Source organism: Bos indicus, chromosome 1 (genome assembly GCF_029378745.1).
Source record: "Bos indicus isolate NIAB-ARS_2022 breed Sahiwal x Tharparkar chromosome 1, NIAB-ARS_B.indTharparkar_mat_pri_1.0, whole genome shotgun sequence".
In the NCBI taxonomy this organism is placed as follows: Eukaryota; Metazoa; Chordata; class Mammalia; order Artiodactyla; family Bovidae; genus Bos; species Bos indicus.
The window spans coordinates 97,314,357-97,340,495 of record NC_091760.1 but is presented as its reverse complement, the minus strand read 5'-3'; the positions used below and the strand labels follow the sequence as shown (position 1 = coordinate 97,340,495).

General features: G+C 44.6%; 1 protein-coding gene across 1 annotated transcript in view; it reads right to left on the bottom strand.

The window, feature by feature from the left end:
* SLC7A14 (solute carrier family 7 member 14) overlaps positions 1–26,139 on the bottom strand; it is a 115,798-nt gene that overhangs the window by 32,121 nt on the left and 57,538 nt on the right. Inside the window, exons 2-4 of the mRNA XM_019967817.2 lie at positions 25,078–25,532; positions 4,733–4,969; positions 2,967–3,184 (exon numbers count right to left, since the gene is read on the bottom strand). Of these exons, the coding sequence (XP_019823376.2) occupies positions 2,967–3,184; positions 4,733–4,969; positions 25,078–25,381 (759 nt within the window). The 5' untranslated portion in view covers positions 25,382–25,532. The remainder of the gene's footprint in view (positions 1–2,966; positions 3,185–4,732; positions 4,970–25,077; positions 25,533–26,139) is intronic.

The window sequence follows — 26,139 nt, the reverse complement described above, 5'->3', positions numbered from 1 at the left end:
TTGCTGGACTGGAAAAGTGACCTAAAACCAAAGTCAAGAAAGAACAGGTCCAGGCAGAGGGCTGGGGAGGAGATGTGCGATGCAGAAATCCGAGGCCAGGCAGAGAGGATGAGTCAGCACCGTCTTCATGCTGGGCTGTCCTTTGTGCTCAGATGATGTTTTTAGGGACAGCCACTAGGACACAGATTTGAATTTCCTGCAGGGAAAGAGGACTCACAGGGAAAAATCCAAAATCCCAGCCAGGTTTATATGGTACCAACGACCAGCCTACTCCAGGTAGTAGGTTTGGGTTGGAGTGAGGTCAGTGGCCAAAGGTGCAAAAAAAAGACAGTTGGTCCCATGCGTGAGGTCCTGGGACCCGTGGAGTAAATAAGGACTTTGACTCCTCCAGGACCGGAGTTGAATTTCATTCTATTATGGTCTAAACCTGTGATTTTAACTTTTCTTGTGCTCAGTTGCTCAGTCAGGTCTGACTCTTTGTGACCCCACAGACTGTAGCCTGCCAGGTTCCTCTGTCCATTGGATTCTCCAGACAAGAATACTGGAGTGGGTTACATGCCCCTCTCCAGGGGATCTTCCTGACCCAGGGATCGAACTCATGTCTCCTATGTCTCCTGCCTTGGCAGGAGGGTTCTTTACCACTAGCACCACCTGGGAAACCCAGACTTAACTATCCTCCCATCTTAATGCTCCTCCCAGCTCCAAGACTCCAAGTCTTTGTGAAGCTTAAAGGCAGTGTTGCTGCTAAGTCGCTTCAGTCGTGTCCGACTCTGTGCGACCCCATAGACAGCAGCCTACCTGGATTTTCCAGGCAAGAGTTCTGGAGTGGGGTGCCATTGTCTTCCCCGAAAGGAAGTGTTAAGAAGACTCAGAAGGCAGGGGTCATCATACACAAGGTACTCGAGATAGTGGAGGGGGCTTTGGAGCCATACACCTGAGCGGGGATTTCAGTCCTGGCACTGACTAGCTAAGTGACTTCCGGCAAGTTACCAGCTTCTCCGAGCCTTGAGTTCTCCATCTGTAAGTTGCGGATAGCGGCACCTACTTCAAAGTTTTGTTGTAAGAGTGAGATAATATCCATAGAGCATGTGCCCACCCAGAAGGTAGTGGGTAAATTCTAGCTCCTTCCTCCATCATGATCATTGTTGCTAATTATACAATGTGGACTTAAAAATGTCTAAGGTTTTATTATCTTTTTGGAAACATTTGGTGCAATTAGTTTAACCACCTGATAGATGAGAAAACTGGAAAGCAGAGAAGTTAATTATTGGCCAAAGCCTTACAGTAAGTCCCTGACCCAGTAATTTCTTACATTGTTAAGAAAAGGGTGAGAACATTTTCATGGGCTCTGATGAAAATGCAGTGGAGTTCTGGGAAAACATTCTTTCTTTGTCACGATTATCATTTGTTGTTTTCTTATATGATAGGAAGGGAACAATTTGTATCATAAGAAAACATAGACTTGGGGATCCAGAATGGGGTCAACAGTGTTTCTTTGTCTCTTCTTCTGGTTTTAACCAGTTTGAGGATTTATTCACCTCAAGGAGGAGGGATGAACTCTGTGATTCTGCAGAATTCTTACTGATAAGCAGAAGACTAGAAACGTTGGTTTAAACTGTTTCTTGCTTATTTCTCTTCACTGAACAGAATGGCATGGTTTAGAATACACAGAAGTTATTTTGAGTGTTCTCCAAGAGCAATTTCTGGTCCCTGGAAAGCCAGTGTAAGCAAAGACTGCAAAAGCAAATCTGGTGGAATCCTGGCTGTCTGTCACTGATGCTGGGTGGGCTTGTCTTCTGGCCTCAGCTTCTTTATCTGTTAAGTGAGGGGGTGGGACCAGGGGGCCTCTAAGATCCCTTCTAGCTCGAACTTCTCTGATTTCTGTTCTACAGTTTGAGAAAAAGAAGAATGGGCGAGCGAATTTTACCAGTAAATCCGTAAAGGTGGCATTTTTAGTCATATAGAGGAAGAATTCAGGTGTGACTTAGAACTAGCACTTGTCAGTATAAAGAATTTGCTGCTTGGACCTTTCCACCTTTCTTTAGCATAAACCACACCATCAGATCACCGGGATGAGATCTGAAGATTTTGGTCCAGCCCACTCTTTTGTCAATCCCCAGACCACACCAGTGGGCTTCTCTGCTCTCAGACCCCAACAGGACGCTCCACCTTGGATCAAACATTGAGTTTAGATTTGAGAACTGTTCCTTTCTTAGTTCCATACTGAAGCAATGCTCACCCCTTCCTTGCCTGCTCACTGTTTGGGCCTCTTTTACTGCTTGTCTATTTACCAGCTGTCTGAACTGAGCAGTCCTATAGAGAGATTCTATAGGGCTGAGCTGTTCATGTGCAGGCTTTGGAATCAGACAGTCCTGTCTTTGGCTCCTAACTTGGGCACTTATGCTATGTGCTTAGTAGCAAGTCATTTGACCCCTCTGAGTATTGAGTTTTTTCATCTGTAAGACTAGAATGTAAATATCCTCCTTGCAAGGTTATTGAATGAATGTTAGTCTCTTAGTCATGTGACTCTTTGTGACCCCATGGACTGTTGCCAGGCTCCTCTGTCCCTGGAATTCTCCAGGAAAGAATACTGGAGTGGGTAACCATTTCCTTCTCCAGGGAATCTTCCCGACCCAGGGATAGAATCCCAGTCTCCTGAATTGCAGGAAGATTAAATGAGATATTATATTGCAGAATTAGGCATAATTGCAAGTGATCAAAACTTCAAATCTATTATCATTTTCCATATAATATAGGAGCTCAAGAAATGTTTGTGAAACAGCTAAATAAAAAAGAACCATTTCTTCAGAACATTCTGATGAAATTTGGATAAAAGGTGATGAAGAGAGTGCCATGAAGGTTATGGGACAAGCAGCATTTCCTTTAACTCATGTCTCAAACAGGTCATAGGGTAGTAGGCAGAGCGTGCAGCAGGTACACCCACAGGGATTTAGGAATGAACTTACCCCTGACCAGCCATAGGGCAAGAATTGGCCCTCAGCCCAGTATTTCCCATTGATGAAGAAGAAGCCTGCAATCATGATGAACACCCACACGGCCAGGTTCAGCACATTGAGTACATTGTTGAAGCCCACAGAATTCTTCACCCCCAGCGCGACGATGATGGTGACGATGATTGCGATCACCAAAGCCAGAAGGTCTGGGTATGATTGTTCTCCTTTCCCTAGAGGGATAAGATGTGAATTAATAATATTGTCCAGGCCCACCTAGTGCATCTGCACTCAGCTTAGAGAAGGGTGGTCAGTGTGTCGTGGAAGGAGAAGGGACTGTGTGTGTGTGGTCCACAGGTGTCTAGTTGCAAATGGGAAGGTTTTGGTATATAGGTGAGATGACCTGATATCCCGGACCAAAAATTGGGATTCATAATATGACAACTACAGCAGTTCCTCTGGAGCCATAGCATGGGACATCCGAAGTCAGGGCTATCCAAGGACATTCAAATGTATACACGGATCTACCATGTTATTTGAACGATTTTATCTTCATTGTCGTTTACTTTATAGCCCATAAATATTCCATTTCATTCCAGCAATCTCTTTATTAGGAAAATTTAAAATGTGTGTCTTTGACGATTACTGGAAGAAGGGTGTACTTTCCACTTGTGTGATTGCAAAGAAGATGGCTGGGGAACTCTCTCGCCTGTTTGGTCTTGTCTGTTGGCCAGTGGACTCCTGCCCTCTATAGAGGGAAAGTGGCACTGCTTCAGCAGGCAGGCTCCTGGATTTCAGCTCAACTCTGACCTGTAACCAGCTGTGTGGTCGTGGGCAAATGTCTCCTTTCTCTGAACCTCATCTGTAAAGTGAAAAACTGGGGCTACCTGATTTTGGAGGACCCTTTCGGGCCTAAACTTTATGAAATCAGTATCCTGAGAAGATGTTTTCTTCATATTTTTAAATTTTCTCATGGTATCTAGGTGCTCAGCATTTTGGTCAGCTCTTCTGAGACAGGGGCACCAATGACTTGTATGCAGCCACTGAGTTAGTCCCTGGATGTTTTGGGGCAAGACTTCCAAAGTCTCCTCCACTACAGTTTAGCTTCCCTTGATTGTGAAGGGATAGTCAGATGACAGAATGGAAGGTGGGGCTCAGAAGCTGAAACCTCAAGGTATTTGTTACATGAGCTTCTGGTTATTTAGTATTCACTCATTTTGTTATACCCATTCATTTTGTTTCTTTTAAATATATTCCCTTATTTAAAAATTAATGCATGCTGATTTAGGAAAAATTTTTAAAAATCTTCTAAAGAATCCATCAGAGAAGTTCCTCATAGTTTTCTATTTCTTTTTCCAAATTACTCATATTTTTATATAGTTATTAACGTGATACATATACAGTTTGTGTCCTTTGTCATACAGAATTACATTAAAAACATTCCATGCTCTTACAACAGACTTCCTGGTCATCCTTTTAATTGCTAGCTATGTTATACACTGCCATAGTTTACTTAATCAGTTGCTCCAATGTAGAATCCTTAAACAGTTTCTAATTGTTTTGTTATTATAAACAAGGCTGTGATGAACATTTTTTCATATAAAACTTTTATGGAAATTAGAATAGTTTCCTTAGGACAGATTCATTCATCCATTACTTGGCAAAAAAAAAGACATATTAAGGCCCTTGGTACTTTTTGCCAAATTGCATCCTGAAAGAGGAGCCCCTTTATTTGGCTTAGTGAGTTTGCATGTTGGAGTTAGAGGCTGTGGCAGTCTCACCCAGGCCGTTGAGGGTTCCCACGCTGTCCACCATCCAGCGGCTGATGGTGTGGTTGGCCAGCGAGTCAAACATGCTGCTCAGAGCGCTGGCGCCGGCCGCGGTGCCAATCAAGTACTCCAGGATCAGGTTCCAGCCAATGAAAAATGCCACAAACTCCCCGACAGTGACGTAGCTATAGGTGTAGGCTGACCCTGTGGTCTTCGGGACACGAACTCCAAACTCTGCATAGCAGACACCTGCATGGGACACACACATGAAAGGTGGATTTCAGGAGATGAGCTAATAACCTTTTGGTGGCTAACCATCTGGGATAGATAATCCTGGACATCTCTGGGGTCTTAGAACAAGTACGCAAAGTTTTATGTAAATGAATCAATTCAAAGCCAGTTCTGATGTCTTCCAACTTTACTTCTGTAAAAAGTCTAAACCCGAATGCCAGACCAAATTCTAAGGAACGATTAGAAACTGATCTTATTAGAAAAACTCCCATTTATTGTATGTGTCTCTGTTGTTGTTCCTTAAGTGTCAGATATCCTGAGTGAACTTGGGTCTAATTCATTATGACTATACAATTGATGTCACCAAGGTTAGATTATGTTAGCATTCTTCTCTTTTCATTTTTATTTGTTACAAAATGTGTTCCTCATTTAAGGGTGATACCTGGAGCAATCTTTGAAAATCCTGTACTATATGGGATGGGGGGTTAATTAACAATGCAAATATAAATAAATGACTAGTTATTAACTAGGAAATTTGCACATGCAAAAGATAATCTAATGAACACCTTTAGAGTATCTCCTATGTGCTTGGCAAGATACCAAATGCTGGGAATAGAAAAAAGACAAATGAGGCAGGGCCTTGCCTTCAAGTGGAACTATGCCAGGAAATCCCCACACTTTGTAGGCTGTAGGAGCTCAGTAATGCAGAAACGTATAGGAACACAGAGAGCAGAGATGAGACGTGTGCATCAGCTGGTTTTGAGGTATATGGAGGAATTAATTGGACTCAGAAGGTGGACTATGAGGCAAAGGCATGGTGGGGAGAGACTGTATGAAGTTTTGGGTGGAAGGGGATGTGCATTGGGGGACTGGGAGGAGACGAGGCTGGAGAGGCAGGCAGAAGTCACATGTTTTCCAAAGTGGGTCTGCTGGGACACTTCTACCAGAGTCATCTATTACACTTGATCTTAGCCAGAAGGCCAAGAAGTGATCAGAGTCATCTATTGAGTTGTGATTTCAGGAGATGGGGACCAGGAATATGCATTTTAATAAGCTTGCCACTTATATTTGAGAAACACTGGTGTATAGCTCATTTTTTGTTTTATAGCATTAGAAATTAAATTAGAAAGGGGCTGGGAGTATATAAAACTTCTGGAAGTTGGGAGAATATTCTACATTGTACTAAAAACTCTAGATTTTGGGCCAGTGGGTGGGGTACTGAGTGGGAGGACAGAGCAACAGCTTGGAGGAGACACACCAGGATGGGAGATAGAGGTAGAGGGGAACGCGAAGTAAACATTACTGTCCGTGCCAGTTTTGTTCAGGGCCAGCCCTGCGGTTCGCATCACAAATCAGGGAAATATCGTTCATTCTTTTGTGACTGAAGAGAGCAAGTTTCTTCTCCTTTGGAAGAGAGTAAAAATCAATGCACGGATGCAAAAGCAGAGATGTCAGAAGCTGTGACACAATGCGTGACTACAAGTGAGGCGGCCTCTCTTCCTTCCCCTCGGGCGTCAGTGTCGGCGCCTCCATATGGAAGGAGCCCTGGACAGCTGGGTTGCCGTCTTGTCTCAACTCTGCCTCGAACCTGTGCACCGCGTTATGTGTTTCTTTCCTTGTAAGGTTGGAGAAGGAAATGGCAACCCACTCCAGTATTCTTGCCTGGAAAATCCCATGGACGGCGGAGCCTGGTGGGCTGCAGTCCATGGGGTCGCTGAGAGTTGGACACGACTGAGCGACTTCACTTTCACTTTCCTTGTAAGGTAAAGGAATTAGGCCGGGATGCTCTCTTTAGGATCTTCCTACTCTTTCAACCTGGGATTCTATTGTTATATGGAATTCTGCTACAAAATATATTAAGCATCGTTTCCTTTCACATTAGTTACTCAAGGCCAGCAAAGCTGTTTGTCCGTACCTTGAATGGCCTAAGCTGTTATTATTTTGAGTTTCGGTGTCAGCCTCCTTCCCTCCACTTTGTAAAATCGTTTTCCATCTCCTTGGAGGTCAGACTGTCAGTCATTTCTTCTTGTTACTGTTGTGGGGCTTACCTGGAGTGGTCTGACCTCCTCCTGTTCTAAATTGCTGCTTCTAACACCTGATGTTTAAATTGTTGGAGTGAGTCTAAAATTAAGAGGAAGTGGTCTCAGAAGGAAAGCCTGAGGAACTCTAGGAGGAAAGTATACAGTGTGAGGGCCTGATGATATTTCCTTGGTTGCTGGGGGAATTGGTATAAATTATGTATTCTCATCTCCTGAAGGGAATTGAGTTTGCATGTTGAGTAGGTGTCTCTTTAAGTGCAGTGTAAGGATTTGGGAGGTAAATGATTTATTCCTATACTCTGTGAGCTTCTTTTCTTCATCCTTCTTCACCACCTAATAATGTACAAGGCTTATAAGTAGGATTTTTTCCAAGTGGCACTTTTGAAATGGACGTCAGTTTGATTGCAGATTTAACTTGGAGAGCCAATATTGTGCAGTTTGACCAATCAAACATTTTCTCCTTAATATTTGATCTGCCAAATTAAGTTAGAAAACACTCAAGTCACTGGCCAAGGGTGATTAGCAAAGAGTCAAGTCAAGTCTTCCTTAGGTCTTGTGAAGGGACCTGCCCGTCCCTTGCTCTCTTGGGTCAGAGGAATGGGCCCTGTGCTGTGCGCGGTGTAGGAGCATATAGACTCTTACTTATTTCCCCCAAACATGCTTGGATCTTGATGACTGGGGTTTGGGGAGAACAGTGGGAAAATCAATTAGCCACTAATCACGTGGGATAGTTTCTGCTCGCGGAAATCATTCTTTGGGACACACTCTCATTTTGAACATGTTGTAAAGGATTTTATTTTTGAAACCTTCTGATTTATTTGCATGCAGGAATCCAAGCTTTTAGTGGGTGCTAGAGGGCTTCACTGGTGGCTCAGTGGTAAAGAACCCACCTACCAATGCAAGAGATGTGGATTCTATCCCTGGGTCAGGAAGATTCCCCTGGAGGAGGGCATGGAAACCCACTCTAGTATTCTTGCCTGGAGAATTCCATGGACAGAGGAGCCTGGTGGGCTATAGTCTATAGGGTCGCAGAGTCAGACATGATTGAGCACACATTGTATATAGAGTGTATCTAGGGCAACTCAGTGATGAGGAGTGAATGATTTCAACTCCAGTATCCTGGGAAAAAAACTGGAAAATGTTGTCAATCATTCTACTACCTCCACACCCCCGCCCCAACTATCTCATGTGTAAGAGACACATTCAAGGATGTCTTTCTAATTTCAATAAGAAATAAAAACCATGAAAAAGGATGCCATTTCTTAAAAAAATTTTTTATCCTAGATTAGGTGGTCACTGAGTATTCAAAGGCAAGTTACTTATCTCACGTGGGTAAAACAGAGGGCCAGTTAGAGGAGCTTCATGCTCCCTTCTAGTACTTTCGTTCTTTGGTTTTAGACCTAGAATCAACTCTTAATCATTTGTGTTAATGGGGGAAGCCCTGTAGGAAATACTGCAAGCCAGTACTCTTGCAAGTTTGTACTGCCTCCTAGGAGGAGTTTTGGTATGCTATGAGGGTGTCTATGGTGCACACGATTATTGTGGGCCCTTGTGGCATTAAATGGGCAAAAGCCTGGGCTGTTAGACATTTTGTAGTGTGTGGGACCATCCCACAGGATGATGCATTGTTCTCTTACTTGATTCCAAAGGTCTCAGTGGACATTCATGTAAGACACAACGTGTTTGTAATTTCTGAGCTTAAATCTATCTTCATTGCACAAAGCATTTTTTTTTGCATGGTCTTACATACTCTGAATTATTCAGGGATGTAACAATTGGGTAAATTAAGGGCCAGTTGTAATTTGTTTGGTTTGAAATTTACCAGGAGCTGGTTGTCATTTGGGAAAGCCACATCAGCAGCAGCTCAAGACTCACGGTCTTTGAGCGCCAGACGGCACATGTATGTGAGCGTGCGTTTGTGGCAGCTGCATTCACAGTGGTTATGCCCCAGCATCCGTATGCTGAAATATTATTTTTATGAGAAATTGATTTTCTTTCCTTTGTCTTCCATACAGAGGTGATTTTTTTTTAAGTTAGTGCGTAGGAAGGTAACATTATCTCTAGTTTGCATTGCAGAATAGTAGAAAAAGAATTGCAGAATATTTATCACCTAAAATTGATTTGGTGAACCAAGATGCAGACTCACTATTCTAAATGAGAGATAAGTTTATAAATAATCTCTACTCAATTTAGCAACTCATTTCAAAAATTTATTGCCCCAGAGTTACCCTCCTAATCATATTTGCCTTATGCTGTTATCAAAGTGACTTTGCATTCCTCGGCTATTCATCAAGTGGCTGGAGAGGGAGAGGCATATTGATTCCGAAAGTATAACCGTGTAGCTGGAGAAAATCAATATGGAGTACAATGTCAGGGTGCAGATGGCCATCGAGTGAGTGTGTGCTACAGACATGCTGGAAGTGTTCCCTTCAGAGCTGTTCAGAGAGGCAAGTCCTTGAGCAATACAGTGGCTTCATTTCAGTGGGACTAAAGAGAAGAGGAGTGATTTATTCCTCACACCCTGCAACTCTGATACCCTTTTTGGTTATCTGCCTTTTAAGTATATTGTAAACATTCGTTGTTGTCATTTAGTTTCTTAGTTGTATCTGACTCTTGGCGACCGCATGGACTGTAGCCCTCTAGGCTCCTCTGTCTATGGGATTTTCCAGGCAAGAATACTGGAGTGGGTTGCCATTTCCTTCTCCAGGAGAACTTCCTGACCCAGGGATAGAACCTGTGTCTCCTGCATTGCAGGCAGATTCTTTACCACTACGCCTCCTGGGAAGCCCCTCCTCCTGTTCTTATTTTGTAGTATCCCTAGTGTTCTGATTTATTTCTATATCTAGAACTATATTTGGTTAAATTGACTAACTACCAGCCTGAAACCCAGGGAAAATTAGGACTTACACACTGAAAAGAGGCTTGGGACAAGATACCAGAAGCTTTCATTTTTGAAACATTCACTGTCAATCCTTTTGTGTATACCTCAAGTCATATGTGATTTGAGGTTCAGAAAAATTTGGTTCCTTTCAATGTGAATTTCTTTTGAGCTCTTGCCTGGAAAATCCCATGGACGGAGGAGCCTGGTAGCTGCAGTCCATGGGGTCATGAAGAGTCAGACATGACTGAGCGACTTCACTTTCACTTTTCACTTTCATGCATTGGAGAAGGAAATGGCAACCCACTCCAGTGTTCTTGCCTGGAGAATCCCAGGGATGGGGGAGCCTAATGGGCTGCCGTCCATGGGGTTGCACAGAGTCTGACACGACTGAAGCGACTTAGCAGCAGACTTAGCAGCATGACATATATAGGTGTAACAGACCAACCTTCAATTAGGTGCTCCCAGAGAGTCTACAAACAATATTGAACTTTTAAACTTGTGCCGAAGACAGCACTACCAAGACAATCACTACATGTTCCTCCCCATATAGTGTCATCCTGTCACTTAAAACCTGTACTGGTTCTCTAGTTCCAGGAGGCATAGAGCCAGGAGGCAAAGATTCTCCACCCTAGGAGGGTGTAAAGGAGAGAGATCCAACTGACAGTAGGTAAAAGTTAGAGAACACGTTCTCCACTCAAGAAATATGTTTCCCTCTTCCTTCCAGCAAAGAGAGCCATCGACAAATAAGTCCTTTTTAAAAGTGTACTTGCTCCTAGAAAGATTAAATCTAGTGATTATTTACACTTAAATGCCAATTACTCTACTCAGATAAACAGAGGTTTTCCCATTACTGTGTAGTTAAACTTATTGACTAATTCACTAACCTACTTATCAGTGAACTTACTAATTTCCTGAATAACTTCAGACTTCCTAATTTCCTTCCTTAGTGCCTACTAAATCAGGCACTGTGGTGATATCATATCAGAGACTTAAATGGTAAGGCAGCTCTCCTGACCTTGAAGTGTCTATATTCTAGTCAGGAAAGGGTTTAATAAACAGATGATTCCACACAGCTGGTGTTTAATGCTGTAGAGTATATATGAGGTGCTCTGGGAGCTCAGTGGGGGGAGTGTGGTTCTTGGGGAGCATGGTTCTTTGGTGGCTGGGGAAGTGGAGACAAAGTGAGGAGGCTTTTGAACTGCATCTTGAAGGGTGAACTGGGCTTTCTCAGGCAGAAGAAAATGGGAAAGGATGGTCTCAGGCAGATGAAAGGGCACAGCTGGAATGATCTATGGGCAACTCTGGGGACTGAGGGTGATGAGTCTGCAGAGGGGGACTGGGACCAAGTGTTGAGGGAAAGAACCTGGTTATTAGGTTGGAGGAATCTAGCAGAAAAGGGCTGTACCGTTATCTACTATAGTTGTAAAGTTTTGTCTTGGTTGTAAAACCCACTCTGCACACAAAGTCTTATTTGAGAGCCTAATTCATAAGTAAGTGAAAGCAGGGTGGCTCTGTCTGAGGAGGGAGTGGGAGGCCTGCTCAGGACCTCCCTCATCCCACGCCTCCCCAAAGCCTGTGAGTACACCCTGTGGACCCACAGGCTGTAATGAACATGGCGTGGGAGGGGTATTGGCTTCTCATCCGGGTGGTTTTCTTACTTGACAGACGATGCAGCTGAACCCCAGACATGAAGCTGAGTATTCAGTTAACGACAGAGCTGGGATCCAAACGGAAGTTCCCAGATACCCAGTTCTAGGCACTTTCCAATTCATTCTTTCATCATCTGAAATATTTATACGGCACCATCTTGATGCATCTATGTGAGATTTTAGGAACTTAAAGGTGAATAGGAAGAATATAGTTCTTCTTTTTGTGGGTCTGACAGTCTAGTGGAGAATACAGACCAGAAAAGCAACAAGTTTAAGAAAACAAGAAAGGAGATATTAGTTGCAGGGGCTGGGGGAACACATGGGCTGATTTAAAGAGATGCAACATTGAGTTCTGAAGTGAGGTCTTCAGAGAGCTGGAAGATCTACCCATAGGGAAAGAGGGTGTCAGGAGATACGAGAAGGAGTGGAGAGAAGTGTTCATGGAAACAGTTAACCAGCCCTGCAGTTTCACTGAGGTCTCTGGGATTGGTCCCGGCCTGCGTGTTGATCAGAGCTTCTGCCTGGGGTAACTGGCCATAGGTTGCAGATACCCAGCCTGGTTGGTTGTTTTGAACATGTTTTATCTGTCACCAGTCCTCCTGACTGCCACTTATCCTCTGTCTTCCAGACTCAGGGAGGAATCAGTTGTTGGGCGACACCATAGCAACTCACCACTTAAACCCAAACATGTCTTTAAGGACATCCTCACCAAAGATGGCATTTTGCTGAGATAATTGTTACCCATTTCCTTCCCATTTTCTTAGTCTTCTTAAAACGTCTCTGTTCCATTTATAAATTCACAGCAAGGCTATAGATGTTGTATATACAGTGAGTCCCCTACATATGAACTTTCAGGTTGCAAACTTTCAAAGATGTAAACATGCATTCACATGTCCAATCACGTAAGTTAGTGCCTGTGTCCAGCGTACGTTATCACGTGCGTAAACCCTCTATGAGTGGTTGTGATTTTGTGTACTTTACTGTACATTACTGTGTAGAGTACAGTATCTATATTTCAAGCCCAGGATGTCTAGAAGCAGCATAAAAGCAGCAGTAATGTAGCTGGTTCTACTGTACTTTTCAAGGTACTGAACTGTAAGATTAAAAATGTTTTCTTTATTTTTTGTGTTTGTTTTTTATGTATTATTTGTGTGAAAAGTATTATAAACTTATTACAGTACAGGACTGTATAGCCGAATGTGTTAGGTACCTAGGCTAACTCTGTTGGATTTTCGAATGAATTGGACTTGCAGGCTCTTGGAATGGAACTTACTCGTATGTAGGGGACTTCCTGTTTTACTGTGGTTGCTAGTACTGCTTACATGTGGCTTTGGAGTTGGGTGTAAGGAGAAATCACAGGACCCTAGAGAGAAATAATGTGTGAATTCTCTGGGAAACATTTGTTTTCTCAGCAGCACTGAATTCCAGGAGGTGGTACTGAAGTATCCCCATCATTTGGTCCCTTGAGAAGCATATTGTTGGGATCTAAGAAACATCTATTCAGCCCCCTGTCAAGTGTGGTGAACCCCTACGACCCTGCCCCAACGTCCTGTTCCTATGCTCTTCGTCAGCCAAGAAACTGTGGGGTTTCTTTTTCAGGGGGTAATCCATCAGGCACTCTCTCCTTCTCACCTCAGCTGTCTCTTCTACCTGAGTAACCTTGGTTACTTCATCACTTGTCAGTGAAGCTTGGGCCAATTTTTACAAATGTGTCTGGAAGACAAATAATTTGTCTTGGAACTCCTGTTTCTTTGTGTCTGAGAAGAGACCATAACTTTTCTGCCAAAGTGGGCCTCAGGTGGACAATAAGAGCTTGTGTTTAGGGGATGGGTAGCACCTTCAATCAGAGGGGTGCGACACTATTACTTACGGAAACTGACAGGACTCCAATTACAGTTGGGAGGAAACAGAACTGGAAAGTTCCCAGCCCACAGCACCAGCATATCAACATACAGACAGGAAGGAAAGAAGCTGACCTCAAGGTCAGAGAAGTGACCCCCAAAATAGGTCAAGGAAGTTTAATAATTTACTGATTAAGTGTGATCAGACTGTTTACTCTCTTGCCTTGATCTCCCCTTTGAAAATATTTTAAAGGTTATTAGAGGTATAGTTTTCATAATATGATGAATTCCAGTAATATTATTCCATAATATGATGAATTTTACAGTCTAGTCATTCTGTTGTTAATATCATCATTAGTGTACATTGGTTAATTTTTAGTACATTATCAAGCTATGAGGATGGTAATAATAATAATGATCATGTGGCTGCTTTCAACTAAAGAATCCACAGGGTTAGTTGTTTCTGAGTCTGTCTTCTGGCCCAGATTGATCCCTCTTCATTGCTAAGGTGGCAGGTGGTCTCAAACTGCCTTTTTCTGCTCCTAACAATTTCATGTTGGTGACCTTGGGTAAACCTCAAAGGCAGCCTCAGAGGGCAAAAGATGTTACAAAAGGGAAAGACATGTTTGGGGGCATCTACCTCTGTTAGGCCCATTGTATGCAGTTACCCATCAGGTATGCAGTACCCATACAGGTGAGCTGTGAGGTAATGCTAGAGTCTCCATCAACGGCCCCTCTTTGCTTTAGGAGAAGCTGTGTGGTATCATAGGAGTCACACAGCCTCTGGAGGGAGACAGAGAGTACTTATGACAGTTAAATAAGATAACGCACACAGATCACGTTGCCTAGTGTCTAGCACACTACAGTGCTTGATAAATGGCAACTAGAAGTTTTGCTAACTGTGGCCTTGAATAAGTCACCCAATTCACTGAGACTTAGTTCCTCCATCTGGAAATTGGCAATGGTAATGCCTACCAGGCAAGCTGTCATGGGTCTTGGCATTTAGCAGGCACCCCTCCAGTGGCATCTATGGCTGTAATTATAGTTGAGGAAAAGGAACCTGAGAACTTTACTTAGAAGTAGCTTCTGGAGTGTTTATGTGGGAGCCTTGGCCTCGTAGGTGGAATAAAAGAGATTAGAAGCGAGTATTATTGGCTGATAGTGTTAGAGAGTCAGCATTGGCAGAGGTATCAGAAGTAATGTAGCATTCAGATCAAGCCCTGTGTGTGCTTGGTTCACTTCTAAATCTGAACCTGGAAAAATTTCTTTCTGGTTCCTAATCTTTAGTATAGTAATAACTGTTCTGTTCCACAAATTCAGTTAGAAATTGTGAGGATGAAAAGAGAGTTCCCATTTTCTTGTTCAGCCTTTCTTTATGTGGAGAAGGCAATGGCAACCCACTCCAGTACTCTTGCCTGGAAAATCCCATGGATGGAGGAGCCTGGTAGGCTGCAGTCCATGGGGTCGCGCTGCCCCTCATCCACATGACTCTGATGACTGGACCAAAATGGCTTTGTGCAGAAAGGCAAGGAGAGCAGGCATGGAAGTAACAGCTTGTTGAAGATTTTCCAGCTCATTTCTCTCCAAAATTGGGCAATCCCCCTATTCCTGAAGCATAGGAATGTGGCACCGACAGAGAAGACTTCTAACAAGTGAGGGGACCAGACCACCACCCCCTTGTCCTGAGAATTTAATGGGCAGGATTAAAAGTGAGTGCTAAGAGAACACACTTGAGCACTTGTGTGGCCTCCTCAGCCCACCTGATGAGCAGGTAGGACCAGGTTCTGCTGAGACAGGCTGTGTTCTCGGCAGATGCCTGGGTGGGTGAGACCCAGAGAGTCTTTCGCGGGCCTGGGTCTGCTCTCAGTGGAGGATATTCCTGGAGAAACCCCCTGAAGAGACAGGCACCATCTTGACTTTTTTCCAAAGTGGCCACATGCAGGGAGGGCAGAGCAGGGCCAGAGAGAGGCTCAAGATTTGGAGGCGGTTAGAGAGAACTTTCTGGGTGTGGGGACCTGGTGGCAGCTCCTGCTTCTCTAATTGTCCTCCCTCCCAGGATATGAACGCCTAACACTTTCAACCTCCCTTCCTTTCCAGCCCTGTTTCTGCTCTCTAGCCCACAAACTCTAGAAGAGTTTGGTCTTCCGTAGGGCATAAGTCTGAAGTTTGTATTTTAGGAGTGAGTGTTGCTGCCTACTGGTCCATGAGGTAGGAAGGATAGTGTGTGTATCAAACTGTACTGGGCACAGCTGACCAGGATCCAGGGGTTACTGCTCTTGCCAGATTCTCATCTAAGCAGTCCTGATGGGTCTTTTTCCAACTAGACAGCCCCTACTGAATGCAGTAACAGTGGTGGGATTTTAGCTGACTCTTCTGTAAGACCACTCCAGTGAATGGAGCAGTGAATCCCTTGGATATGTCGGTGGCTTCTTGACAGAGGCATTCCCTCCAAGGGGAACGTGGAGTGCTTTTGGCCTGATGTATCATGTCGAGTGCTCTCATAATTAAAACACGCTTAGATGTGTTTGCAAAGGAGCAGGCATTTGTATCCATGTTTTATACGTAAGAGAAACTTACTGCATTGTTTATTTTCCTTAAAATGGGTAGGAAATTATAAACTGGGGTATTTATAAATAAAATCTCAAGATAAATAGCAAGGAGTGGGAGGCAGGTTCAAGAGGGAGGCAATATATGCTTACTTATGGCTGATTCACGTTGTTGTATGGCAGAAACCAACACAACATTGTAAGGCGATTATTCTCTGATTAAAAAAAAAGATGAATAGCAAAGGACTATTATTTTTTTTTAAGCTTTTTATTTTGTATTGGGGTAGAGCCAATTAACAATGTTGTGGTAGTTTCAAGTGAACAGTGAAGGGATTCAGCCATACATATACAAGTATCCTTTCTCCTCCAAACCCCCTCCCATCCAGCCAGGCTGGCATAGAACACTGAGCAGTGTTCCCTGTACTACACAGTAGGTTGCGAAGGGCTATTATTGAATTCATTCCAGAATAGGAAATTCCTGAAGCACTGATAGGATATAAAGACATATTTATGTGTGTATGTGTATACATACATAATTATGTAAATGTATATTTCTATATACATTTTTCTATATACAAAATATTTCTATATTTTCAACTACTTTGCATGGAATTTTGGGACCCAAGTCTATGTCTAGTAGTTGCGTATGGATGTGAGAGTTGGACTATAAAGAAAGCTGAGCACTGAAGAATTGATGCTTTTGAACTGTGGTGTTGGAGACGACTCTTGAGAGTCCCTTGGACTGCAAGGAGATCCAACCAGTCCATCCTAAAGGAGATCAGTCCTGGGTGTTCACTGGAAGGACTGATGTTGAAGCTGAAACTCCAATACTTTGGCCACCTGATGTGAAGAACTGACTCATTTGAAAAGACTCTGATGCTGAGAGGGATTGGGGGCAGGAGGAGAAGGGGACGACAGAGGATGAGATGGCTGGATGGCATCACTGACTCGATGGACATGAGTTTGAGTTGGTGATGGACAGGGAGGCCTGGCGTGCTGTGGTCCATGGAGTCGCAAAGAGTCGGACACGACTGAGCGACTGAACTGAACTGAAGTCTATGTCAACAGCCATGGTGAAGTAGAGCATGAAACATGTGTGATGCTTGCTTTTCACACACATACAGTCACCCACGGACATGCAGTAAAGCCCAGGCCCAGGCTGTGTCCAGGATGAATGCATTCCCTGGGTTGTTAAATCAAAGGTTCACTTTATTGCTTGCTGTGCTCTTTTTCATGCCACCTCTACCCTTTGTCTTACAGCGTTTGTCTACGCTGTACCCCAGAAGCGGCCCGCTCCAGTGTGTAGGCAGTCCACTGGAAAGGCCGTTCATCAGTGTCCCTGTGGCTTGGGATGTCAGCACTTATGCATTCTTCACTTCCTTGTGTAAGAATCTATTCTTCCTTCAGTTTCCTTCCTACTCCTCTGCCTACATTTTTCTTTCTCCACTGTTGCTTCCTATTTCTCCATCTCCATCTGACTGTGGCCATTTAACAAAGTCCTGCCCTTAGTTCTTTTCTCTTCATACCCCCTCTGCTTTGGTGACCTCACCTCTTTGCCAGGGCTTGGGGAGTTTGCAGGGCCCTCCCTGATTCACTTGGGTGGCCCTGGCCCCTTAATCCAGCCTTTGTGACCAGGCAGCATGAGGAGGGACACTTGAGTGGGACAGGGTGTTTAGAGCAGGTGCCTGGCACGAGCAATCCCTGAGCTGCTGTGGTTGGCCACAGTGTCTGCCTTTACCAGGCCTCCAAGGGTGAGAGCTGGTGCCTGGCACAACTGCTCTTCATGGTTTCCGTCTGCACTCCTGTATCAGGTGGTTATCCTTGGCTGTTGTGCCTGACTCATCTCTAGCCCCTATTTCAGTGCACAGAATGGAGGCTGCTTAAATACCATTTGTTCCGAGAGAGAGAGTACTTTGCCATGGTACCCTGCTTAATTTCCACGGAGCATTTACTACAGTTTGGAATTTTTCTATATATTTATTTACTTGTCTTCTGAGGAACAGTCTACTTGTATGTTTTGAAGCACAGCTTGTTTGAAGGGACTGTCCCTGTAGAGATAGAGTTCCTCTTTGGCAAATACCTTCAGAAGCAAAAGCAAGCTCTTCGCCCAAGGTTTATCTGGAGAAAGGGTGGGTAGGAGGTGGGTCTGAGTCTTCTGCTAGGTGTGTGTGGAGGGACTTCCGAATCTGAACCACAGATGGCTCATTTGCACCAGAACGAGCCTAGCCTTGGTAGGTTGGAGACCTGGTGAGCAGTAGTGATAGTCATAAAAATAATAGCGAACATTACTAAACATTGACTACACGCACAGCTCTGGTTAGTGCTTTCCATACATGATCTGAACCTCACAAGGTCATAATGGTGCTGAGGCTATCATTATCCCATTTGTAGAAATTGAGGTCAAGATCTAGGTAGGTTCTCCAGACTCCCTGATCTTTTCCGCTTGACAGAATACACCTAGACAATGACGCTTGTATGAATGTGGTCAGGAGGTCCTGTGTAAAGGGACGAGGCTGTTCACAGGTACAAGTGACAAGCCTGGTCACCTCCTGTGGCCCTGAGGGCTAAGGGAGCAATACCTTGGCACATCTGTCATTTCTGGCAACCTGCTTGGGGAGCCCTAGGTTAAGTGCATTCTTTAAGTCTCACAAGTAGTAAATGGCTGGGCAGGGCTTGAAGTGAGGTATGTCAGCTCTGGGACTGATCCCTCCCATGCTATGTGGTGCTGGGGTGTGTGTAGGGGGTGGAATTGAGGCACTGGACCTTTCTTTACAAATCTTTCCCCTCCCTGGGTTCTCTTTTTCACCCTAACTCATATGGGCAAGCCTCTCTGGTAGCTCAGATGGTAAAGAATCCACCTGTAATGCAGGAGACCCAGGTTTGATCCCTGGGTCCAGAAGATCCCCTGGAGAAAGGAAAGGCAACCCACTCTAGTATTCTTGCCTGGCAAATTCCATGGACAGAGGAGCCTGGTGGGATACAGTCCATGGGGTCACAAAGAGTTGGACGTGACTGAAGCGACTAACACTTTCGCTTTCAATCTAAACTCTTCATTTTGCAGAGGAGGAAACTGAGGGCACAAGATGTAAATGACTTGTTCCAGGGTCCCAAGCTGCTGGGGGACAGGGCTGGACCAGATCCCGGGTGTCCCAGGCCCTTTGTCTCCTGCAGTGCCCACGACTATTTCATGTGTGCCTGTCTTGTTTCTTTGCGTCCATGCCAAGCCCCTTGTCTCGGAGTTCTTTCCTGTCTTCTGCAACATCTCTGCGGTGCCAAGCTGGTGGCCAGTCCCTCCCACAGCCACGCTGGGTGCTCTCAGTATGCCCTGTCCACCCCAGCCAGTGCTGGAGAAGATGTAAAAGAAGCCCAGCCTCTCCTGGATTTGCTGGAGGAAGCTCATTTTCACACTAAGTGATCTGAGAAACTTGCATATTTCTATTAGATTGTGCTCACCTTTCCTGAACTGGTAACTGACAGCCTTCCTACAGGGCTGTCAATCCAGCCCCCTGTGGAAGAGCTGTCTGCACTTCAGAGCACCCTTCTCACTGCCGACAGGTGACGGAAAGACAATGAACTTTGAAGTCACTTTCATGACCCAGGTTACAGAAGTTTTGATCTAGAAAAGTACTCATTTAATCAATAGAACAGAGTGAGCTACAGGCTCTTCTAAAACCCCAATAAGAATGAAGCTTTAGTTCAAAAGAAAAAAGAATGAGGGTTTCCTTGATTTACTCAGTTTTCTCTGGTGAGTTTTTAAATTTTGGGGGTGTGTGTCTGCATGAAGCAATATGGGGGTAACAGCCTCTGGAGAAGGCAGAATCAAATGTAGACTTGCCTTTTTTGCCTCTGACTACTTTGTTGTCCTGGACAAGTCACCCAACCTCCCTGAGCCTCAGTTTTGTCATCTGCAAGGTGAATCTGACAGTGGTACTTATTTTGTAGGATATGTTGGGAGGATTGTGCAGCTGGTGTTCAGCTGGTGCCAGGCATGTTATCAGTGCCCAGTGGTTTAGCTATTATGGTGAGCTATACAACAGGAAAGTATTCTCGCCCAGCAGGGAGGCCTAGAGGATTAAATGAAGTAGTATATGTGTGGTGCCTAAAGCACAGTATTCACTTAAGAAGAATAATAACAACAGTAATAATAGTAGTGGCTAACATTTATCAAGTGTTTACTAACTGATGTCTTACAGACTTTACAAACATCAGGGGCAGCCGCTATCATTATTAAGATTTCCAACTTACAGCTGTGTATTTGGACAATATGTTGGAGAGCTAGTCTTCAAGAAGCTTGAAGGCTGCCCCGCATCTGTTCATCTTTGCATTTCTTCTCTATCCTCTCAATGTTTCTGCCTCTCCCACTCCCCCTAGTGATTAAGAGCAGTTCTCAAGTATGTTTGGAGGAACTAGTAAATGCAAGTTTGTGGAATGAATGAGCGATCTACGTCACTGAAAACAGGTTGCAGAAGGGGCAACCCTTCTGGTGGTCACCTCTCACCTGTGCTTCAGTTTGAGGAGGAGAAGCTCACCAGACTATCTAAATAGACCCTAAGTCTTTAGAGATCTCTTTGGCCATGAAAATCAACCGGAGATGAACACCGGAACGAGGAGGCCCAGCTTAAACTTTGTGAAGATCTGCAGAACCGGCGCAGGGAGGAGATTGGGAGCCTCGTCTGTGGGAAAGAGTTCTGCTCCCCTTACCACCTCCCTGGGGATTCAGTTACCAGGGCTCACCTGATGATGGATGAGAAGATGCGAAAGAGCGAGTGAGAGTCTTTCACATGATCAACACAAAATAATCAACCCTAGTGCTGAACCGTAAACTGAGTGCCAAGTGGTCACTGGAGTCAGACTGTTCATGCTGTTCCTTGTTCTGTCACCTCTTAAGCAAGAACCTTAAACCAATTGCCAAACTGTTCAGAAGCCTCCTTTTTTTCTCATCTGTAATATGAGGACAGTAACACCACTTACCACATAGGGTTGTTTTGAAGACTGAGTACAGTAGTGTGTAAATCACTTAGAACTCTTTTGGTTCACAGGAAGTGCTCAAATCAGCTGCTTCTGCTGCCAGTAATATTATTATTGCTGTAATTACTTAGCAGGTTTAGTGTTTATCTCCAACAGTGGAGATGAACCCAATAAGTGACTGGCCCTTTAGGGTAGAGACAATTTCTTATTTATTTCTGCTATTGCCGTAAGACTGGCATATAGTGGGTACCCAATACAGCTTTCCCAAACTGTATCTTATTAGATTTTTGCTACTGTTTTTCATGAGCAGATAAAAATTATCAGTATTGTGTACCAGCCAGGGGACTGAGGTTGTGAATGCTTACTGTCATTTAATCCTTAAAACGCCCCCCGACCCCGAGATGTGGGCTCAAAGAGTTACTATAGACAGTGCATGATCTTAGGAGTCATTCAGACCTATATTCTGTTTGAGGTTCAATTTTATTAATATTAAAAGGACTGAAAATAAACAAGTTTGATTTCCCAACTCACGTCCACAGGAGCCTCTTGGGGCAGGTTGCATTGAATGGCCAGGTGTCGCTGGCATGGAGACCTTGCTTTGTGTTTCATCCCAAGCCAGCTGAACTAGAGAAACTCTGAAAACTATCCTGCTTTCATCCCTCATCTCTTCATAAAGCTGTCAGTGGCAACCAGAGAGAAAACTACTTCCCCTATCTGGTTTATACAATCTGGTATACACAAAGGGTTTCTAAGGTTTGGCACAGGCATGGGGTCTGGATGTGCACTGCTGAGCTATTCGAGAGTAGATAAGACCTTTTGGATGAAGGGTAAAGGTTACAGCACAAGCTGCTTCCTCTGATAAATTTTCTCCTACCTGTGATAGGCTGTGGGCAGCTCTGGTGTTGGGGCAGGAACGGTAGGAGGAGCCTGGGAAGTTATTGTAGCTTTGAATCTTGTCCAGTTATAGAGAAAGTGGCTCCCTCTCTTAGTTGAATTTGTTCCGTATCATAAACTGGTTTGCATGGCATGGAGGATGATGCCACAGGGGCAAAATTCTCTTAAGAATCTGCTGGCCAAAGAGTTTCTATCTTAGTATATGTTTCCTTTTCTTGTAGGTCATGGCTATTCCATAGGTAAGTCCCGGTTCCTATAATGGAGTAGTTCTTAACCTGTACTGCACATTAGAATTCCCCAGGGAATTAAAAAAAAAGCCATTGATCCTTGGGCTGTACCCTGATCCAACTGTATTGGATTAGAATCTCTAGGGGGTAAAACCTGGGCAGCAGTATCTTAAAAAAGAAAATAAAATGAAAAGAAAATTTAAAAATGAGCCACAAGCTGAGAGAAAATGTTTGTAAAACCACACATCTAATAAAAGCCTTGTATACAAACTATATAAAGGAGTTTAAAAAGTTGATTTAAAAAAACCCTGAAGACTCCAATTAAATAATGGGAAAAAGATTTGAACAAATACTTTACCAAAGAGTATATATGCATATGGCAAATAAATGCAAAAAGATGTTCAAATATTCATAATTAGGGAAATGCGAATTGAAACCATTCTGCTTAAGGCCAGAGTAGAAAGGGACCAGGTATTAAAAAGCCTGAGGGTAGACAGGAGCTTGATTACTGTGATACGGAGAAGTGGTGGGGAACTGGGTCCAGCGGGAGGTACTACTGAGGTCACGATGCGGGAATGGAAGGAGCACAGTGGAGGGGGGCCTTCCTTGGTTTAGTGACCGAGGATCATAGAGTGAGAGGCCTGGATGAAGAAACCTAATGTAAAACTGCCAACTTTGGCACAGTTAGTTTGGTCCTGGCCCTGGCTGGGAGCTCAGGGAAGGTTCTGGTTGGCCTCAGTGAGGAGGTGTCTGTTACGAAGGGTAGAGCAGGATTATGGCTGAGACCAGGTGCAGAGAGGAGTGTCCCTAATGGGGGAGAAGCAGGACTTTCTCTTGGTGCCTGGTGGAGTTACTGGATAGTACTGGGGCCTTCTGAGAAGCTAGGCCAGTGATGTGCTGGTTAATGGATAACAACTCACTCTCTGAAAACAACAAACAAACAAATGCTGATTTGTAGTGTTTGCCAATATCTGTGGTGTCAATTCTCCCTCCAGAGCCCTGGGCTAGGTTACACATGAGCATGGTGAGAGGGGGAGAGGCTCCCAGAATGTGACTGGGCCTGGTTCTAATTTCTAAATGCAAGCTGGCACCATGAAGGATAAACTGTGGGGATTCACTTGTGGGAACTATTGTGGGTTTGGGGGACTGGGGCACAATAGCATGGGACATAGAGGAGACTGTGGGGCTTCCACGATGGCTCAGCAGGTAAAGAATCTACCTGCCAATGCAGGGGATGGGGGTTGGATCCCTAGGTTGGGAAGATCCATTGGAGAAGGAAATGGTAACTCACTCCAGCATTCTTGCCTGAAAAATTCCATGGACAGAGTGGCTGGAGGGTTACAGTCCATAGGGCCACAAAGAGTTGGACACAAATGAGCGACTGAGCAGAGAGCAAGTGGTCTGCATTGACCAGGCAGGACCTTAGCCATCTCCCCTATGCCCTCTGTAGGACCTGTGGTTACATGCCTGCCTTTTGTCTTACCATTGCTATTCTGTTCTGTATGCTGACATTTTCAGATTTATAAATTTATGGTGAGTAAGAATCTGGCATCTCCCCCAGATAATTTCTTTGCCAAACAAGTTTGAAAATGATTGCAGTCAGGTTAATAGAATTTCAAGCATCCACTGGATTCATTCATGTGAATAAAATTTATTTTCATCTATAAGGAAAAAAATCCTCTTTTCTGCAGGAATCTCAGTTATTAGGATATTCATGCATATTAGAGAATGACTTAAGGAAAAGATAGTGGTAAAACCAACAAGGATATAAGCCATGGCAGGAGGTAAATTTTCAGATCAGTCTGGAATTACTTTTCTCATCACAATAAAAAGATGACAAATGTAAACCAGTGTACTTTGTGGTTGCATGTCCCTGGTCTGTGCATCCCATATGTGTGCATGCGTGGATGTATGCTCAGTTGTGTCTGTTTGTGACCCCATGGACTGTGTAGCCCTTCAGGCTCTTCTGTCCATGGAATTTTCCAGGCAAGATTACTGGAGTGGGTTGCCATTTCCTACTCCAAGGGAACCTTCCCAACCTATTGGGAAGATGTCTCTTGCTTCTTCTGCATTGGCAGGTGGGTTCTTTACCACTAATGCCACCCGGGAAGCCCGTGCATCTCATAAAGATGAAGACTATTTAGCCTGGATGTGTGATACTAGTGTGGAACTCTCCTTGTGGTCGTATGCATTAGTACACAGAACTCCCAGTATAAGTAAGCACCTTTACTGCTCCAGAAACAGTTGAAGAGGCCACAGCATTCATTGCCAAGACATGAGTTGACCCACGTGATTTGCCACCCTCAAGTCCACCTTGAGCTTTTGGAGTATAAGCATCAAGAGCAAGACGTTTCCCTTCTTTTTCAGAGTTTCCACTGACCCATCCCTGGCATTCTGGGAAAATACTGTGGACCCCAACTCAAGAGGAAGAAAGAGGAAAAAGAAATAGCGCTGTTTCATAAACTATCAGTATGTAAGCCCTGGTGCCTTATTTAAAAAAACAAATGAGCTTTATGATTTTTTCTCAAGGAGAGAGAAGGTGCTTGCTGGGCTACCACTGCAGAATATCAAGCTGTTGAGACGCTTGCAGCAGGTGGTGCTTTGTGGTTCTCACAATGGCTTTATATTTCCTAGCTTGGTTTCCTCCTCCTTGGTGATCACAATGCCAGTTTGAGGCTCATCAAGTCCCAATCACATCAGGTTTACTGACGTGTCATTTTGCTATCTGCCTATCCATTATTTATTATTTATATCTTGGCTATATCCCGCCCCCACCCCCACCACACACACAAAGGGAACTGACCTACCTTCCCATGAAAGGAGACTTAGAATAAAAATAGAGCCACTGGGACATGACAGGGAATGAGACATTGCGCAGTAGCTAGGCACCAGGTAATTATTTGGATGGAGAAACCAAAGGAAAAGGAAGCTACTCCAATGAGCCAAACCTAGTGAACTCCCTGTTAGTCAAAGCAAAAAAGGTCTACCATTTCACTCCTCTCACTACTGAATACTCCAGAAGAGTGGGAGGAACGGTAACAGGCTGGCGAGTGCGGCCTTCGCCTTCACCGAGATGCTTACCTGACAATATGGACGCAACGGCTGCAATGATGAAGGACACAATGACACCGGGTCCTGCCATCTCCTTGGCCACCAGCCCAGACACCACGTACATCCCCGTGCCCACGCAGCTGCCGACGCCGAGCGAGATGAGGTCCATGGTGGTGAGCACTTGGGCTAGCTTGGTGCCATGTGCCGTGGTGGCCCCAGTTCCCTCCAGCATGGACTCCACCGGTTTGGTGCGCAGGATCCGAGAGTGCATGGCATACCAGGCGGCCCCCCACTGCACCCGCCGGGGGTCGAGGGAGGTGAGGAAGCCACTCATCCTGAGAGACAGGCAGTGGTGAAGGTCAGCTGACAGAGGTGGGCTGCAGAAACCTCAGTGGATGCTTCTGGAACTCATCTAGTGAATGGGGATCTCCCTTTCAGGAAAGGTCCAGAGGGACCTGCAGTAGCCTTCTCCTGGGCATGAATGTCTGCAGGAAACACACAAGAATGAGGAAGGTGAGACCAAGGGGGAACAAACCATGACTTGGAGACATAGCTAGAGGTCAGTGCATTGAACTGGTGGAATTGATCTGTTGGGTGTATTCATAATGCAGAGGGTTGCTTTTCCCGCTTTGTGTCCCTTCCAGTCCTAAATGAGTAGTTTGCCCTATGTTGCATGGTCATTCTGAAGAGGGTGGTCTGAGTTAGGGCTCTGCCACTGGACCTGCAGTAAGTTATGTCATGTCTTTGTATTTCAGTTTCAACTATACCGTGGGGATGGTCAAGCCTCCTGCCTTGTGTTGATATAAGAATTAAATAAGTGTTTGTCTAAAAAGATCTTAGGGGTTTCCCTGGTAGCTCAGATTGTAAAGAATCTGCCTGTAATACAGGAGACCCAGGTTTTATCCCTAGGTCAGGAAGATCCCCTGGAGAAGGAAATGGCAACCCACTTAAGTATTCTTGCCTGGAGAATTCTGTGGACAGAGATGCCTGGCAGGCTACAGTCCATGGGTTCACAAAGAGTTGGATACACATACACAGAAGGATCTTAAGACAATGCCTGGCAGGTGGAGGGTGCTCTTCTGTCAACCCGCA